At 47.0% G+C, this 19,550-nt stretch overlaps 2 protein-coding genes across 4 annotated transcripts in view; one reads left to right on the forward strand and one right to left on the reverse strand.

The window, feature by feature from the left end:
* Positions 1–13,969, reverse strand: part of dlgap4b (discs, large (Drosophila) homolog-associated protein 4b) — a 51,000-nt gene extending 37,031 nt beyond the window's left edge. The window contains exons 1-3 of the mRNA XM_029826872.1: positions 13,840–13,969; positions 13,643–13,712; positions 10,343–10,691 (exon numbers count right to left, since the gene is read on the reverse strand). The gene's annotated coding sequence lies outside the window, so the exon portion shown is untranslated. The remainder of the gene's footprint in view (positions 1–10,342; positions 10,692–13,642; positions 13,713–13,839) is intronic.
* A 1,628-nt stretch (positions 13,970–15,597) lies between these two features.
* LOC115246874 (glutamic acid-rich protein-like) lies at positions 15,598–18,739 on the forward strand. 3 transcript variants are annotated; one of them, XR_003885965.1, is made up of 12 exons: positions 15,598–15,739; positions 15,802–15,945; positions 16,027–16,122; positions 16,331–16,402; positions 16,599–16,799; positions 16,905–16,934; positions 17,026–17,154; positions 17,238–17,277; positions 17,488–17,863; positions 17,950–18,107; positions 18,213–18,533; positions 18,623–18,739. XR_003885965.1 is itself a non-coding variant. In XM_029826756.1 (10 exons), exons 1-10 carry the CDS (start codon positions 15,677–15,679, stop codon positions 18,140–18,142), a joined length of 1,344 nt encoding a protein of 447 aa, XP_029682616.1. In that variant the 5' UTR covers positions 15,598–15,676; the 3' UTR covers positions 18,143–18,328. The 3 variants fall into 3 exon arrangements, 2 of the variants coding, with proteins under 2 accessions (XP_029682616.1, XP_029682617.1); XM_029826756.1 differs by lacking the exon at positions 18,623–18,739 and having other exon boundaries at positions 17,950–18,328; XM_029826757.1 differs by lacking the exons at positions 17,488–17,863; positions 18,213–18,533; positions 18,623–18,739 and having other exon boundaries at positions 17,950–18,096.
* The last annotated feature ends 811 nt before the right edge of the window (positions 18,740–19,550 follow it).

Raw genomic sequence — 19,550 nt, forward strand, 5'->3', positions numbered from 1 at the left:
TCAAACTGATGAATCGAGCACTTAGCGCTTCCGTGTCCGAGGGACACCGGAGCCTCGCAGAGATGCAGCGGCGATCGGCAGCTGTCACCGTTTTATTCCCGACCGGAGCAATTCAAATTTATTGCCGGTAAAGAGGTTTGGTTGGTCACCGGACGCTGGCGGTGCTGCGAGAACGGCTTGAAAGCCGCACATGGCGACAGTTGAAAGGGAGATCTTCATACGCTAACCCTCTCCGCTTGGGCGCCGGTGCACCGCGTCCTCGTCTGACCTCCCATTTAATCGCACATTATTTAGATGGGAAGCTCGCTGACGCCATCACCTTGTGGCGAGGAGACTCTCTGGTCAAATATTCCATAAACGAGGATCGTCCATCACCAGACGAGGTCGTTACCGGATGAACTAATGTGCCTGACCGACGGCGCTGGCTGCAGCCAATCAGCTGTACGGGGATCATGTGACCTCCCTCTGGCTTCCGATCTACCTGTAGTGATACGGAGGGTGTTGGTTCAATCCCAGGCCCTGCGTCTCTACTGTGGGAATGAGGCTCCTGAGCGCTGAGTCAGTCACAGTCACTCTGAGTGGTCAGAGGCGATTAGCAAAGCGCTATAAATACAGATAATTTACCACGGGCACAATCTGAGGCAGAGCGGGAAGAATTGTGGGGAGCACAAAAGGCATCAGATTGAAATTACAGCCGCTATTTTAAGCAGCATCAGTGAGTCGCGCCACATTTGACATTTTAAACTCGGGTCTGCCAGGGCTCGTGCTACCTGGTCATTAATGCGACGTGTCTGCGCCACAGACCTCATAACTCCAGGATCCGCACCGCGGCTGAAGCGAGCTATTAGATCACCCCGCACTGGCAGATTACCCGCCAACCCTTTTTTAAAAATCTGTCCTCATCAAAGGAGGGTGGCGTTCGTGGCGGAGTGCACAGATCCACAGTAGCACCAGCGGGCAGCTTTCCCGTCACCGACGATGGCTGGAGTTCACCAGCTCGCCGTACCCCGGGGTTCAAATGTCAGGCTGTCACAGCAATTTGCTAATCCTGTTGCAGATGTCAGACGGAGAAGTTACTCTTGGGTTAGAACACAGACGGAAAAATTCCGAGGAGGACTTGAACGCCGATAAATGCCGAAAAATCAGAAATCGTAGTTTTTAGATGGAGAAAAGGGAACGTTACCCTCGGTAAACACTATATTTCCTAAGTGCTGCTTGATCTATACCAAATGCTAATCTTATGCAAATTTGGCTTATTTAAAGGCCAAGTGTGTACAATTTGGTGACATTTAGGAGCAAAAAATGTGGATTGTAAGGATTAAAAGCCTCCCCCTCTATTTTTTGAGCATGTCAAACAACCTACGGTGGCTGTGGGGGGAACACCCCCCATGATTTCCAGCCCAGAATCCTGGCTTTAAAAAAACGGAATGTGTCGTGTTTGCGTTTCCACCACACCTCACAGTTCTGTACGAATGTGTCCAAATCAGGCTGTTGTTTGGAGGAGTGGTGGTTGGATCCACCATGACCGTTGTGGTCTTTCTTCTGCTAAACTTGATTAAGATTCTTCAGCGTTCCGCCTGTTTCGCCGTGCGCCCAACATTCAGCTCTGCTAGCTTGCTGTTCACTCATAGATTCGGTGGCGTTGAGTCCCAACATAACTAGAATAAGATTACACGCTCCAATCCTTGATCTTTACTTTAATCCTGACGTCGACCCACTGCGTCCGGCTCCTCTCGGGCCCACGTTCTGATGCTTCCTTGTGTTGAGGTCATTATATAGGTCAACAACTGGAGCAGTGGCAGCTGCAGGAGGAGAGTGGATGGAGGAAAAGGGGTAAAGAGGGCAGAGAAAGGAGCGGCGGGAGCGCCGAGGGAAAGAAGATGTAACTAAGCAATAATAGGAGACAGAAGCTGACCCCGGAGCAGCCTGGCCCGAGCATGCTCAGAGGAGAGCGTGTGCTTGAAGAGGGAGCAGCCAAACGTTCAACAGATATCAACATCAGGACGTGGAGGTTTCTTTTCCCGTCCATGCTTCCCGGAAGGGCTCCGCCTGGACAGAATCCATTTGTCGCTCTGCTTTCTAGCAAAACCTCTCTGTCAGAGCGGCGCGATTAACTGGGCAAACAGTTTCCTCCTGAAGTCGGTTTTAGCGAGGCGGCCTTGAAATAGACCGGCCTATTTTTGTCCGGCGAGCACAGCTGTGTGCACATCAGGAAGTGTGAACATGCGCGGCTCTTTCGAAGGAGACAGATGCCTGCTGTGTGCCGCACTTCTGCGGAGGACTTCATTACTTCTCTTCATCCATAACCTGTCCTCCTCTAGCACCTCTGTCCCCTCCTCCACCGGGGCACCAGTCTCATTTCCAGTGACAGCGGCGCTGACAATTAGGTCAGCGGCTGGCCTATTTAAAGCGTTCAGAACTCAGGGCCTAGATTTGTCCTGTCACCGACGTGCTTCGGAAGGCCTCGGCGCATCACAAATGGCAAAACTTTGGAGACAATGTCGTTGTAACGGGCCACTAACAGGAGGAGGCATGTCAGCAGGTGCGAGGTCGAGGGAGGTTTTTGCATTAAACATTCATGGGCCCGTGTGGCCTCCAAGCCGGTCTAGAGTGTTCCGGGGCTGTGAAGGTCAGCTTTCACGTACAGCACCTTCCACACACAATCCGTATCCAGATGGCTCCGACCGCTAAGTCACTCGCAGGGTCACATGGCGTGACCTCGGTCGTAGTGAAGCGCTGAGCCCGGCTGTACCGGAGTCGGGAGTCAAATCTGACCGCTTTCACTCCAAAGAAACGCTCCGTGCCCAGAAGAGACGTTTTGATCATCTTCTACTTTATTTGCCTACAAAATAGCGACTTAAGTATTACGTTTTTTTCCCACACAAAACCCTCAAGGTCACATTGTTTTCCACAAGCGCTTCAAGTCTGACCTTCAGGCTTGTTAAAGAGAACGCAAATTGTCCCTAAAACAACGTTAGGCTTGTAAAAGGGAGCTGTAGTTGTAGGAAAAACAGGTCCGCAGGTTATCAGTGGGGCTCTATCCTGATCCATTGAACAAGCTTTCCTGCTCACTCGCATGCTCTCATTATTCAAACCCTAACCCTAACCCATTAGCATGTTAGCGCCATCTTTGGGGGCACGCTAGCATGCTGGATCACGGCTGAAGGAATTCGTGCGAAGAAACATGCACGAGTATGTACAACTGACAGAAAAACAAATCCCTGTACACCCCCCCAGGAAAAGCCCAGTCAATTCAAGCTGTTAGATTACCGCTAACCGCTGGAGCGGATTCACTGTTGCTCCTCCTCTACACTCAATTGATTTATTTTGCTTGTGACGGCGCAGCAACCGTCCATGACGGGGGACGAGACCCGCCCGCGGCGAGAAGGGCGGCGGCCTCAAGGACTACAAACTAGGCACTCAGGAAGATTACCGCCCTCGCTTCTGAGCGCCATTAGTCTGTTTTTACTCTGCTGCATAGACAAATGTTCCTGTTCAATTACGATTTCATTTGGATCCGTCCCGTAATGACGTTAACTCACACGGACCCGCGTCGGCGCAGCCTGCGTGCAGATGGAACATCTGTAGAGCCAACGCACGCTAAAAGGGACGGAATGAAACCAGGTCACGGACACTTAATAACAAAGATTCCCTCACATGAGACGATAACTCAGTCGGACGCAGAGGGAATTCCTTTTCACTGGTGGGTCTAAGTGGGTCTCCTTCCCAGACTGGTTAATGGAGCTTCAGTGACCACCGGGGCAGAGGGCTGTTGTCACGGCAAAAACAAAAAGGGTGCAGTGTTCCACACGGATATTGATATTATCTCCTGCTCGTTTAATCCCAGGAGGTTTTTAGTGTGAGCTCCAAACACATTCTGAAAACACACTTTTTTTTTGTTTTTAACTGGGAAATATGATAATCTGGATCTGGAGTCGCCTCCCTGGAAAATAGTTTTTGACTCGATTCTCTGTTTCCATGGTTAAATTAACACTGGGCAAATATTCAAGCGATGAACGGCGACAGTAGCCCGCCTCATGTTGCAAATGAGGAGAAATTGGAAAAGTGCGCGTCCTCGCCGTCTGCACTGTGATGAGGTCCGAAATGTTCTGGCGCCGTTGATAGCGCAGCTGAACGGCTGTTTGGGTTTAGGGAACACAAGTCGACTCCTTTGGTTTCCCTTCCTGCACTGAACTCAGAACTGAGCTGGTGTATTTCAACCGCCCTCCTGTAGGGGGCGCACTTCCCGATCAAAAATTGACACTGATGGTCAAGGTAACTAACTTCTGGTGGACTGAAGTTAATCAGAAATGAAGTGGTCAGAAATCCGGAATAACCTGGTTTCAGATATTATTAATGACCTTAAATCAAAATGGACGTCTTCCTGCCCACCTGGAGGCTCGCAGACTAAATCCCACTCTGCTCTGGACGAGTTTCCTGAACCGATATTTTGTCACCTCCTCGACTCCAGAATTCAGAGATCAAACCGCTGGTCCGCCCATGGACACGTCAGCCGTAAGAGCATTTAAGATGCACGTAAGCAGCGTGTTGTTTGGACGGGAAACCAAGAAAAGCAGAGGGGAAGAGCTGGTACCAAAGATCAAAGACAAGGGCGCTTTGATCGATGAGGCGTCCTGATTAATACATGTCATTGTGTGTATTCTGTCTGTGCTGAGCTATCAGGAATTCTTTTTGTGATCTGAAGCTTCTCCACGTCTGCCAGGTGCTCCGTGAGTCACCTGCCGCTCTGCACTGCAAAACAATTCCGAACAAAAGACGCTGACTTTATTTATAGTTCAAAGATGGGGGCTCATCGGAGTGCTCCGGGAACCACAAAAGGCGGAATAAATGCAGAAATATTTTAGGTTTGTTTCAACTGGCAGGAAACAGTTGGTCGCAGACACAAATCATGCAGAGTTTTCGGAAGTTTTGGGGGATTTTCATCATTAATAGAAGCCACGGCGCCACGCAGTCGTGAGTCGTGCTTTTTCTGATCCGTCACACCCCGACTCCAGGAACAAAGCGGCTGGCTAATTTTCATCAGCCTTTTTTGTTGGAATGGCGCTTCGTTACGCTGTGGATGCTCGTGCTCTTTATCCAGTTTCCGCAGAACACGCCTGGATTGCGTGAATAAAACAGCAGCACTTCTTTGGAATCGCAACAGGAAACTGCCTTGATGTTCAAAAAGGGATTAAAGAAACGTCTCAGATCAGTGAGAGCGCTCCCAAAGTTCCTCTCCCCGCCGCAGTGCTAAGCTATTGTACACAACCGCCAGCGGCGTCCGTCTCAGTCCCATAGAACCCAAGAATCTCTCACCTGCGTGTTCGTCACATGTTCCGATGAACTTAACGAACTCTTTTGAACCTTCTAATCATCTTTGGTGAAACATCCTGGCTGGAGGAAAGGTGTGACTGTTGAGGAGGCTCCGCCCCCGTCCGTTCCTCAGTCCTTCCACGGCTCTCTCTTCGGTGGGCTTGCATCTCAACGAGGCTGGAGCCGAGCGCGTTCTCGCCGATAATGAACAGTTCTCTCACCGACCTGATGGGCGAGAGCGGGTCAGCGACGGCAGACCTTATCAAAGGAGCGCGTGTGCGGCGGCGTTCTGAATAGAACGAGGGGGGTTTTGAGCTTAATCCCAGCCAGATCGGAGGATCAATACTTCAGTGGGTCCCATCTGTAGGCGGCACACGGACGGATGTAGAACATGCCTGGCGATTCTTCTGGATTCTATTAACGGCTTCAGGTTTAGTTCAAAGTTTCGCCGACTGCAGGTCAGGACCCGGTCCAGAGCACAGAGACTCTTCGTGACTCATCATCATATTTTTTTTTGCCCACTAACTCCAGTCGGCCTTCAGGCAGCATCGATCTCCCAGCCTGCCACCGTTCCTCTGCAGCGCACCGCCGCGGCTTAATAATCCTATGGAATTAGCGCCCACGTTTTTAAATCTTCCTTGGAGTCAGGAGCTGTATCCCGCTATTCTGCTTCTTTTTTTTAAACTCCCATTTTCCACAGTTACTTCTTTTGAGGCTTCTTTTATATCTCTGCTACAGGTCAGAAGTTGGGACGTTGCCTCATTCAGCCGGTGACCACCCCTGTCATCCTGGCGGTGCTCTTCCTTGGCTGTCAGGAATACTGACTTCCTGCAGCCTTGGCTTTGGCCTGAGGTTGCCAGGCAACAGGTGAAACCTCCAAAAAGCCACTGCGCACAAAGAACCCTTCTTAAAACAGCCACCACAAATAAAAGGATGAATAAATAAGTGGAATAAAGAGCCAAAAGAGGGAAACACGGAGCATCAAAATCAGGCAGGACTCTGAATGGGCAGCGGATGGTTTGACCTCTGCCGGCCGCAGCATCGTCTGACATTTAGGCTTTTTTTCTTTTTAATGATCGCTTCATCACAAAGGGTCTGACTGCTGAGGCCCCTCACTCACAGCAGAGAGGAAGAAAGGATTAAGGCCATTGAGAAGAGAGCCGCAGAGAGCTGGCTTTGCATCTTAATGCACCCGTGTGAGTGGAATGCTCTTGTGTGGAGGCAAAAATGCAACCGCTGCAGCCAGCCGGAGCCATTTCTGTCACTTTTTAACTCACGCTGTCAGATGGCAAAATGTTTCAAAAGACTAATTAAATCAGTCTCAGTAAAATGTCACTCGTGGCCTCTATTACATTCATCATCCAGCGGGTTAAAAACACAAACGAGGCGCTCTTGCTACAACAACAACCGACACTAACGTGACCATGGCCTGGGCAAATGTGACAAATGTGGCACAACAAGGCGACAAAGCAGGAAAAGTGGAGGAGGAGGCAGCTAGCGCTGCTGCTAATTGCGCTAACGGCAACAAATTGTGAATCTTTTATAGCCCACGGCTTTAAACTGACCTTCATCCATATATGAGAGAAACACTTTAGGTTTGAACTGAAACACAGTCAGGATGCGGTGCTGGCTGTGCACGGACATGCTCCTGTGTTCAAAACACTGCTTTTAATCCAGTTTTGCACAAACTAATCGACAAACATTCTGTAATTCCACCCCAAATCCTTGACTCGCAGGTGCACAAAAGGGGATTGTTCTGGCGCCGTTAATGAGCGTTTCCTGTCGCCTCTCCGAGGCGAGCAGCATGTCATGTTGTGCACGGAATTACAACAGCCTCGGTGGGACGGCTCCCCTTTTTGCCAGCCCGAGCCCGTGCCAACGTGCATGTCTGTGCACGGCGTGGCCGGCTACGAGCTGCAGGGCAGGTGAAAAAAGGTTTGGCCATCGGTGCCGAGTCTGCCGCCACATGTGGGGAGGGAAACGTAAGGCTTAATTAGCGCGCACGGCCCTGAATTTTGGACACGCGTTTGAAGATGGAATTGATGTCTTACTTCAGATGAGAGGCATCTGCTCGACTCCTTTGATTCTGAGGGGATGAAGTGGGAGGCTTGGAGAGGACGGGGGGTATTTTTTCCAAATATTTGCCTTTCAAACAGAATCCACAAGTTCTCCCTCGTTTAAGCTAAAACGCACAAACCCGAGCGGCATGTAAGCAAAACGCGGATAAGAGGTGTGTCACGTCGCCCTCGTTGTTTCTTCCTCGGTTTCCAGAACAGATTACAGACAGGGATTTGAAACTTAATCCAGTTTGCTAAGAGTTCGCATCTGTGGTGGCTTCAAAAAGGAGGATTTCTCACTTCTCTGCGTGTGACAGAACTGAGAATGCGATTCAAAGAAAACAGAAAGAGCTGACGGGTTGACATTTTCACCGCGTAAATTATTCAGGCTAATGCCGGACTGTTGTCGCGCTGGGAATTTAATCTTCACGCCGAATTTCTGGACCATTTTGTTCGTTTCAGGCTGATGTCATTCATTTGAATAAATGATGTCACTGGCAGCAAGAGTAGGCTTTAGCCAAACACTAATGCTAGGTGGTATTTTCACAGTTGTTAGCGGTTTATATGTAAGCATATGATGACTTTATAGCTTTGATGAAGATAGTTTTATGTTTGATACACGAGCTAGCTGAAAGACGTTAAGGTTAGCTAGCATTCATGGATTCAGCTGCTGTTGAGGGGCGGGCTGCTGGTATTATTACTGTCCTAAACAAGCGTTTTAAAGCTATTTATAAAGCTGGCCATGCCTGAGGTTCTATTCTTTTAAATCTTAATCTCGCATCGAAAAGAGTGCACTCCTTATAAAACACAACAAACACTCGCGCTGTCATCTATTTTGATGAAATTCCATAAAGGAGTCAGAAAAAGGACTTGAAATTGTTTTCTTCCTTCGAGAGTTTCCAACTGGGGGAATGACGACATCTCGTCTCCTCAGCGAGGCTGTTTAAATATAGACCCCTGCGACTTCATCTCTTCCTGCAGCACCGGAGTGTTGATGCATCATCGCGCACCTCCTCCTCTGTTCCTCCACCTCCAGCTTCACTTGTGAAACTTTTTCTCTACGACCGTATTTAACATTGAAGCTCTAATTCTGACTGAACCCACAGACCCCAAAGAGCCGCGAAGCCTGAGTCAACTTTGTAGAAGCGCAAGGAGGGAAAAGTTTTCACCTTTTCCCACTTCGCCTTCGTCGGCCTCTTGATGCAATACGGTGAAATCTCGGTCGTCTTCTCTGAGCTCTGGGATAAGCACCTGTGACTGGAGTTATTGGATACAGGAGCGCTCTATACGTAATAAATAATCCTCTGCATCCTTCTGGGCAAAAGGACAACTTTTTCTGTCAATATTACATGAAAAAAGAGCCATCGGTGTGGTCAGATAAGCAAAATTAAGGGCAAAGACACCACCCTGCACTGAGAGGTTAAGCATAAAGATCATGGAAGTTATTAGATAATATCCATGATGGTTGTAGGCTCGTGTGTGTGTGCGTCCATGTGTGTGTGTGTGTGTGTGTGTGTGTGACGGAGACAAGTGGAGAGAGGGCAGAGTGCTGCTGAGAGTGATAAGATGCGATGAGACACGGTTTGAGTGAGTGCAGGAGGAACAGAGGCAGCGTGTGTGAAAGTAGAAGAGCCAGCGAGAGAACAAGAGAAGGAAGATGGACGTAAATGGCTACGGGTTTGCAAAGCCCCCCCCCGTCCGTTGAGGGAAATTGAGGCCACTAACGCAGCAGTTAGGCTGCTTTTCAGGTCACTCATATAAAAAAAAAAAAGCTGCGCTAAAAGGGTAGCTGGACCTAAATCCATTGTCAGTTTAATGGAATGAGAGACGCAGCAACCTACTAACGGACTCACGTGTGTTGTAGGAGATCAGATGATGAAGATCCCGCTGCCGCCGCTCTGCAACTGGCTCAGGATTGATTTGATTTAACTGTCTGGAAAAACGCTATTGATTAACCATGATTAGCAGGCCTGAACCAGCACGGCTGGATCGGCATCAGTTATGGATCTTCTGGTGCCCGACAGCAGCTAACAAGTCATTGTTGCTGTTCCCACTCATCGCTCTGTGTTTTTACTGGCAACAATCTTGCTGCCAATGGACCCCCCCCCCCCCACACACACACACACACCTTCCACTGATGGCTGCAGCTTGATCCCAGTGTGGGAAAGTGACTGCTGACCGGACACGGGCGTCCTGGTGATTCATTCACGCTTGCAGACTGACCGACCTTGCACGCACCGACGGCGGGGCATAAATCACCCTCGCTGGGGGGATCGGAAAAGTTACGACGCTCCTTTGGAAGCGTGGTGGTTCAAACTGGGATGGGGGAGGGGGGATGCACTAACTGGGCAAGGATGAGTGCAGCAGTAAAGCGGGCAGACAGACAGACGGCTTCAGTCACTGTCATTCCAACCACAACAAGCTCGGGACAACAAAGCGCATCGACAGTCAGCTTCAGCAGCCTTCGCGCGTAGACTTGACTGCTTTCACCTCCCTTACAGCCTGTTTTTCCTGTAATGAAGCACACAAAGAAGGGACTAATCCTGCACTCTGTGATTAACATGTTATTTACCCGATCTGACATGTCAAGAGAGCTGCAGCGGAACAGGGCAGGAAAAATAACACACTGCTGCCTCATATATACACATATATATATGATATGTGTGTGTGTGTGTGTGTATGTGTATGTATATGTGTGTGTGTATATGTATGTATATGTGCGTATATGTGTGTGTGTATGTATATATATATACAGTATATATATATATATATATATATATATATATACATACACACACACACACACACACACACACACACACACACCAAACATGAGTCAAACATGAGTCACCCTCCCACCCACTGAGCAGCAAATTTTGGTTCATCATGTCTGTCACATTAAAGAAAAAACAAAAACAACACAGCGGATTTGACTTAAGCAGCATTTTTTTCCCCATTCCTGCGCTTTTTACCTTCCCTCCAGGGCGCCTCCGGAAAACTGGAAGCGAGGACTTGGAGGAAGTATCCGTGTTTTGTCCGTAACTTCCCGAGCGGAGCATCTGCTTTCCGAGACGCGGTGATGGTGCAGCGGGAGCATCGGCGAACGCACGCCAAGTGTCAGCGTGTCAGGCGGCGGAGAGCGGGCTGCAGCTGCCTCATTTGTCCGATGAGCTCGGGTGTCTCCGGCGGGGGACAAAGCGAGAGCCCCACTCCTCCGCGGTCTCCATCACCGAGCGTCGGATCCACCTCCGCGGCCACAGACAGGCGGGTGCGCCGGGAGGAAGTGAGCCGCTTCTGCCGGTCAGAGGCTGATAGAGAGTGCTGCAGAGAGAAGAGAGAGAGAGAGATGGAGAGGGGGGCAGGGGGGGGGGGGGGGGGGGGGGGCAGAGAGAGAGGGGGGGCGAGAGTGAGACAGACAGAGACAGGAAGTGGTGGGGGAATTGTTTGTCATCCTATATTACATATACTGTATATTACAATTTATTTTGCACCAGAGGGATCGAGAATACCCCAAAGTGATGCCAGAGCATCTCTGTCGCCCTCTGGTGGAAGGGTGCAGTAAGAGAAGCGGCCCCTTTCCCTGACGCTGACTCGAACGCTTAAATTAAAGGGATTTATTTCTTGCGAGGTGATTTGTGGATGGAGGAACGTGATTAATTCCAAAACCGTTTTAACCTGCTACCTGTTGGATGCCGCGATGGGTCGCGGAATGTTAGTTTCCAATGTTTGGCAACACTGCATCTTTATTTGATGACTTTTACTCTTTTCTGACCCACCTAATAAATCAGTGAGAGGCTAATCCATGAAATAAAAATATCACAAAGAGCACCTCCAGCGATTTGTCAGCACGAGAGTGTAACAATCTTATCAAAACCTGGTCACTGGCTCTAACTTCCCTCACTGATGAGCCATGACGCACACAATCAGTGTTGTTTAGCACAAACAAAGCGTTTCCACATTTAGCAGCGAGTTTGTGTTGCGGTGTGCGTGTATTCTTGTGTGACGTTAGGAGAAACAACAATCTGCATCAAAGAAAAACAGCACATTTTTCTTATCTGTTCTTATCAGACCCTCCTTTCTGTGCAGGGACTGTAATTCATTTTGTCACACTTGCTTTAGCTTTATGAGTGTGTATTTCATGGCAATAAAACACATCCTGAGGTTAAGTGGAAGGGGGTGAAACCACACACACACACACACACACACACACTCACACACACACACACACGAGACACAGCAAGGGACAGAATTCAGGACCACGGACAGCTCAGGGAATCTCCTAACGAGGCCAAAACACGTTCCACATGTTCTTCGCTGCCACCTCATTTCCAGTGTCGGTCAAAGCAGAAAAAACCTAAGCGATACCAGATCCGGCGGTCAACACGTGCACGCCCATAAAACAGTAAAGAGGAGCCACGTAGAAGCTACACACCACTGTCTGCAGACTTAAAAAGACAGGAAGGCGGATGAAGTGTGGTGGAGACATCAAACAAGATTTCGTCAAGCTAATGCAGGGGGCCGGCCACGGGGTTGCTGCTTCATTACAGGCCTGTTTCCACCTGTCACTTCTGATCTCTATTGTCCTCAGGAGGCGAAGGCTACAGAGGAAACACAGCAAAGGTCGCGGCATACCCTGTTGTAAAGGTGGACGCTTCTACATGTACAGAAAGTTACAAGAATATCAGTTTTACTGGAGGAAAATGCTTTTGTTAGCTTTCATTCCCAATATTTTATGTGATTTTTCAAGGCCTAAAGGTAGATCTAGAGTCCTCTATACCAGTGTTGTGTTGCTGCTAACATATTGACGATCGATACCAAAACAATAGTCGAGTAATGCACTTGAAGGGTAGCCACTTTCCCCATTCTACTTATTGAGCACTGCTCCATTAGTCCTGTCTTTGGGCACTTTGAGGCGAAAAAAACAAATTCTGAGCGGGTCCCGATATGGCTGATTTATCTCTCTCCAGGAGAGGGATCCTCACATGTGGGAGACGTTGCAACAAAAGGCAACTTTAGCGGCTCGACTTTTAGCTTGACTTCCCTCTCGCCTGTCTGCTGTGGTGCCAAGTAAAAGAATAGCTCAAAGGCCCCAACGGAGACAGCCTGATTGCTGAGGCTTCTAGGAGGCAGATGTGCACGTGTATGCGGATCCTCCTTGTGAGAATTCTGATCACGCTCACTTGTACCGTGCACTTTGCAGGTAAGCTCAACTTGCTAGTGCTTGAATCAAAGTGGCCCCCGCGGCAGCTCTACTTTTTTCAGCATCTTCGGGGTAAGAAAGGACTTTGCTTCATTCTGATTGGAGGTGAGGCAAGTGTGTGAGTGTGTGTGTGTGTGTGTGTGTGGGTGCTTTTGCAATAGGTGTGAAGCACTCAGAAGACACAAAAGCTAATCACAAGTGATCGAACACCTTAATAGGCACATGAGTGAGCTTGTGGTCTGCAGCCAAGTGATGGGTTAAAGCATCTCTGTCATCACGTGACCACATACTTTCAAGAGCGTGAACACACTCACAGTCAAAGACACACATTCAGAGCTCTTTCAGCGATCTGTTCCTCATAATTACAAATCCAGACATTAATATAGACGGAAGGAGTTGGACTTATGAGTGCTGCTGGTAGGAAATAGTCCTCACTAAAAGACAATTTCTGCTCCTGCTCATCAGCGTCCTTGACAACACCAATTAAGTCCCCTCGACAGCTCATTAACCGTCCAAACAAAAGCCGAAGCTACGTCAAACGGAATGCTTGTGTGTCACTGGATGATGAGAAAACAGGCCCACGGGTCTTGTTTTATCCCTCTTCTTCCTGTCATGTCAGACCTACGAAAAATGTTCAATTTTCTGCTTCGTCAGTGAGGTGAACAGAACCAGACACTTCATAACCTGGGCGGATCTTTGGGAAAAAGGCTAATTCATCAAAATAAAAGCTAGTTCAAAGTTGTAAGTAAATCCTCTCCGGTGCACGTTTTGCTGCGGAGGGAGATGTCAGTGCAGTCACCGAAAGGTCATTAGAGGTCATTAAAAGGGCGCAAGCGTTGTCCACATGGTCCATCCTGAAAATGCGACCAAACCAAGATATCAAGTCCTGCACTCAATTTTGGGTTGACCCATCAAAAAGCTGACTGGGGAAGTTCTGTCTCCTTAGGGGAATTCTGGGGGCGCCGGCCCGAACCTGTGACCTTTTGAATTCAAATGACTGGAGCACTGAGAGATGCAGCCTGCTGACGACATGAGCGCTCTTAGCATCAGCGCTAGATTTTAAGGAACATACGTGTTTGGCGAGTGCCAACGATCCCCACAATGAGTCCGCTTGACTCCCTGGAGCTCACACCTTTTATTCCCTGTTAGAGCCAAACAAAGGAACATCAAATCAGTGCGCCGTGAGGACCTGAAACGCACCATCGATTTATTCTTAACATTTCTTTCACTCAATTTTCTCTTTGTTTTCCTTCGGGCTGAAAATGTCACCTGATGAAAGGTCAGAAAAATCGTCTCTCGCTCAGACTCAGGCGCGTCGGGGTTTTCAAGCCCATGTCTTTCTTCTGGCCCCTCAAGCCAGCGTGTTGCTGTTCACAGCTCTCTGTGATGATAACATAATCTGTGAGTCAGAAATGACATAAAGTGGGGAGAGAAAAAAGCAGGGAACAGATCAAAGACAAGGAAAAACAGCAAAGGCATATTTATGAGTGGAAATTGAAAAAAGTATTGAATTAATGGGGTGTTTTTGTCAGAAATGTTGATCGTGGTTGATCAAGGAATAGATATTTGATTTTGGTGATGTTCCAGATTACAGGGAGACTTTCACATTTAATCTTCTAAAAATCAAAGCAAAAGATTTTTAACGCCCTATTATGATATGTAACCTTGTATTGCTACTGCCTTTAATGCATGTCAGTCGAGTCACACATAAATCTCAAAAGACATGATATCAATCATCATCATGAGAAACTGTCAGTAAGCATCAATGTATCCAACCTGGATAAAAACTGGATGAGTATTTATTGATGCTTTTAATCCAAACCAGATCACTTCTGCCAACAAATGCCCCGTTTCCAAGATGAAAAGAAACATGCTGCATCGTGTTAGCATGGCATTTGTTATGTTCTTCTGCCTCGGATGTGCCTGAAGTCACCACTTACCTTTTAATATGTTTTTGTTCCTTCTGGGTGCAGAATAAACTTATGATTCATTTACAATGGGGTGGAAAATTAATGAGGTAATCAAGAAAAGAACAGACCTAAAAATGGATTGAGGATCCATCTGTATTTTTGAAATTGTTGACTTTGTAAATGACAAACGTGGTTGTAATTTTTGAACAGATGATAAATTGCTAAACACTCCAACCAATCTCAACCACTCAATAGGCTAAATGGATTTTTTCAGTGGAAGTGCCCCTCCGGCCGCTGGCCGATGAGACACAACCACATTCCCTAATGCCAGGATGAACATTTAGAGATGGAGGGGAATTAAATCAGCCAAATGGGAGCAGTAGCAGCTTTGCAGCAGGTATAGACCAGGGGATTAGCATCGGTGGTCAAAGTTCAACGCTAAAACTGTAGGATGAGCTGTGGTGCTGAATGGATTTATAAACCAATAAGGACAATTCTGTCCAATATGTCAAATGGACAAACTCAAACTCCCATGAAATAATACACAACAAAGATTAGTCAAGGGGAATGTTACAAGTTTATGTAGTTTGAAAAACAATGCCCTAACAGTTGCTAATAATAAAATACAAATGTAATAAAGCAGTGCTGGCTGAAAATAGAGAAACACAAATACTTAAGATAATATGCACGTTTGCGCCACTGCAATAAGCATTAATCACATTTAGGCAAAGGTTCATGTTTACAACAAATGTCCTTTTATTTACCTTTAATTTATATATTTTGGTTTTGGTTTCATGCTGATAAAACTAGTAGGATGAAAGCCTTGACCACAATCACCTTCATTACACCAAAGTTAAAGACAGACCTGTATCACCATCCAATATTTGGACATCACTGTTACACAAAAACTCCAATTTTGAGGCTCATGTACGTGTTTCTAAAAAAAACCCTATAGAAACAGATGGAATTCAAAAGTGCCATTTGCTTTGCATGTCTTTAATATTGTTCTTCTTACATTTTTTAATATGTAGAAAGCAGCCTGTTAGATAATAGGAGAGAATGAAAGCTTTGATCATCCTGTGATCAAAGAGAGTTGTGTTGTACAGCAAAATTTTGGTGTAAATTTACAAAAACAAGAATTGTGTTGACAGTAATGTATTAAAGCCACTCTAAAGGTTCCCAGAGAAATCCACAAAATGGAAGCAACCCGACAGAGAATGGAGAGACTGGAAAGAGAGCAGGAAACCCAGAGGAGACAGGTGAGTGTGGCAGATATCCTGGCTGTGCTCTGAGCTCTGACTGAACAGTGTTCACGGCGCAGCAAACCGCAGTCGTGTCCAGAACGTTTTCTAGGAGAGTGAGGAACAGCCTGCAGCTGCAGCTGAGGAGGAAGGAACAAATCAACAAGATCCTGCAAAAAGGACTGATCAGCATGCGCAAGCAGCTCCACTTAAAAACGACCCGGGTAGTTGTCAGTTACAGTCCGCCACCTACATCGTTTACCTCTTTTTTTTTTCATTTACTTTTCTTTTTCTCACCCTGCCAGATAAGAAAGTACAAACTGCAGAATGAAAAGCTGACGGAGGAGATGGAGGAACGGATCGAAAACAAGAATGAGACCATTGTCGATCTGCACATCCAGGTAGTTACAAAAGCGTCATTTCCCCAACATTTCGGATTTGTCAGACGCTTCAGGATTAACCCCCATGAGAGGGATTCCATTACCCAGAGCTTGAATTATTCTTTTGCTTTTCTCGGGCGGATGTTTGCTTCCAGACCAGACAATTGACAGCTGCACAGAACATGAGGACTGAAATCTTTATTAAGCGCTTTATTAACGCTTCTTCCAGGTGCAGTGTATGAAGAAAGAAGTGGAACAGTTTGCACTTAAGGAAAAAGCCATTCAGTCTCAGAAGGAGCAGGTTAGCGCCTTCATTCCATCAGTAGATGAGATCTCCATCAGAGTAGAAACACCAGCAGAACTTTAGTTACTGATTACAGAGCTCTTTACATACAGATGTGGTCAAACTGAGGCAAAATCAAGTTCAATATTTAAGCTACTGGCAGAAATGAGTATTCAGCAACATAAATAGTCTGTTTCCCTTCCTGATCTCCCAGCTTACACAAGAGATCACAGCCATGAATGCGTCTTTACAAAACCAAGTGTATGAGAACGCCATCCAGGCGAACCAGTTGGCCGATCTGCAGCAGCAGCTGGACCAGAAAGAGGAAACCATCGCCTACATGCTGGATTACAGGCAAAACCTTGAGGACAACTATTTGACAATCCAGGAAAAGATGGACTTGCTTGACCATGAGGTTGGTACTGTTTAAATGAGTTTTAAGGGAGAATCAGCCCTTATGTTATAGATTGAAACGTTATCTGTTATCTGCTGCTGGATAACAAATCCCTTTCGTTTACAGATGGATCAGATGGTGCAAGAAAGGAATTTGGTGTGTTATAGTGTTTTGGCATTGAAATATCTTTAAGCAGTTTGAGAAACGTATAGAAGAAATGATACTAGGCTATTCTCACGCCTCTCAGATGCTCCATTACGTGGTGACAATGCAGGCCTGCCTGTACAACGATGTGGAGCAGTGGCTGAACCAGTTGTTGGAGTATGATCACATATCCGAGGGCAGCATGCACAAATTTAAGAGCGTGCGGGAGCAGGTCAGCACCCAATCACTACTGATCCTAGCTAGTATCAGGAGTGTGGTCCATGTTGTCTAATAATGATTATTCTCTCTTTACAGGTCAATTTGTTGAAGCCAATATTAGCAAGAAACCGTGCAGGTATCAATTCTGTCTTAGCTTGCACATCTAAAAAGGTTGAACTGGCTAAAACTGGCCGAAAGACGCACTTTTATTGAAGAGTGTGCTCCAGCTGTTTGCTGCCTGGTCTTGAATGTAACTTGTAATCATTCAACATTATTGTTAACATCTAAGAACAGGCAGACAACGTGTGAATTACCAACTGGCTGATTTGTGTTGAACCCATTAAAGTTTTAGATGATGAATATGAAGAAGAGGAGGAGGAGGAGGATGATGATGAGGATGATGATGAGGATGAGGAGGAGGAAGATGAAGATGAAGAAGAGGAGGAGGAGGAAGAGGAGGAGGAGGAAGAGGATGAGGAAAGAGAAGACTGGGAAACGACAGACAGCGAAGTTGCAGCGGTAGGACAGCAAAAAGAAGAAGGGGTGGAGGAACAGGAAAAGGAGATGGTAGAAAGCCAAGAGGTTGAGGAGGGTGAAAAACAGATCCAAGAAGAGAAGGATGATGAAGAAGAGGCAACAGAAGAAGAAGAAGAAGAAGAAGAAGAAGAAGACTTCTTTAGATTTCGACACCAGCATACCATTTTTAGCCCCACTCACCCAAGGTTGCAACATTTTACTGGTTTTAGTGCCGATAAAAGGAAACGACTATTCGATTTCTTTAAGCTGAATCTTTATATTTCTTCCACAGGCGTAAAAACGTGATTGAAGATACGTCTGAATCGCCGTCACATCACACTGACTCATCCCAATCAACGCTTTCAAGCAGATCGACTTCGTCCACTGACACCAGTGACTCTACTACGTCCACGTCCTCCGAAAGTGCGGGAAATGTCAAGGCTGCGAAAAGTAAGGCCGACATTAATACCGAAAGGGGCCGCTGAGTCACAGCCGTTGCTGCGAGTGTTCCAGAAACTGGAGGGAACATTCACAAGGGGAACATTTTCATTTCAGAGAACAAACTCAAATCCTGGTTCATGAAAATATTTGGGTTGAAATCAAGGAAGGAAGGAAGGAAATGTGGAGTCTTTGAGAGAAACCGTGAAAAGAAGGAGAAGGATGTTAGGAGTTCCGAGTGTTGTCCCTCTCCCTCTCCCCATCTGTGTCTTGTCTGTTTCCCTTGTCTGTCAATTCTCAGGGTGGGCGGAACGGCTTCCAGACTCTCACCCGTCAGGCGATCGAAACACACCCGAGACTGAGCTCCAGTCAATCATCCACACCAGCCGTTCACTTGAAAAGCCTGGTCAACTCTCCAACCATCGACAAATCGTTGTGGTACAGCCTGGCTCCTAAAACTCTGTGTACAAGTTTGCTTCCTCGTTCCTGTTTCCAGTCTGGAAACTGATTATTTATTTCTCCCGCAGATCGCTTTTCGGATGCCTGTTCGCACTGCTCAGCCTGCTCCAGCGAGACCGTGTTTGTGTGCTTCCAGCACCACTTGGTTCTGTTCTCTAACCAGATTCTTAGTAAAACGATTCTCAATCTCACCTGGTTGTGTGTGTCTGCTTTTGGGGTCTTGATTTGTGTCTGCAGTGGTTGAGGTGGACGCCACGGACGTGGGGGTTGGGGCCGTGCCGTACCTGTGCTCTGGCCCTGACAATCGGTTACATCCCTGTGCCTTTTATTCCCGCCGTTTTACCACCGCTGAGGCCAACTACGATGTGGGGAACCATGAGTTTCTGCCAATAAAATTGGCATTGGAAGAGTGGCGACACCTGCTGAAGGGGGCCAAACAATCTTTTGTGGTCTGGACCGACCGCAAGAATCTCGCCTACATCCAGTCAGCAAAGAGGCTAAATTCTCTTCAGGCCAGGCAGAAGAGCCTGATGGTGGAGGAGGCCTGATGGTGGAGGTGACCTGATAATGGGACAGGGCCTGGCGGTGGAGGTGGCCTGATAATGGGACAGGGCCTGACGGTGGAGGTGGCCTCTAATGAAAGAGCCTGACAGTGGAGGAGCCCTGATGGTGGAGGTGGACTCCCATATAACATTGTACCTACTTCATAGACCAATATAAAAAAATAGTTGTGCTATTTTTTTTTACCTCAATTTGTTTTAAAATTGAAATGTGAAATATTCAATTTTCTTATATATTGTTTATTGAATAAATGTAATGCAAATATATGAGTTTGAGGAGAACAACAAATTGAAGTCCCTTGTGTTTTATTTTTGTCTGATAGGTAATCATTCTCTACTTCTAGATTTAATCAAAAGAATCAGGTCATGAGAATCCATACAAAGGTCATGTGGAGACTCTTCGATAACAAAGTTTCACTGTGTTTTTGAAATGATA

The sequence above is a fragment of the Takifugu rubripes genome, chromosome 19 (genome assembly GCF_901000725.2).
Source record: "Takifugu rubripes chromosome 19, fTakRub1.2, whole genome shotgun sequence".
Taxonomy (NCBI): Eukaryota; Metazoa; Chordata; class Actinopteri; order Tetraodontiformes; family Tetraodontidae; genus Takifugu; species Takifugu rubripes.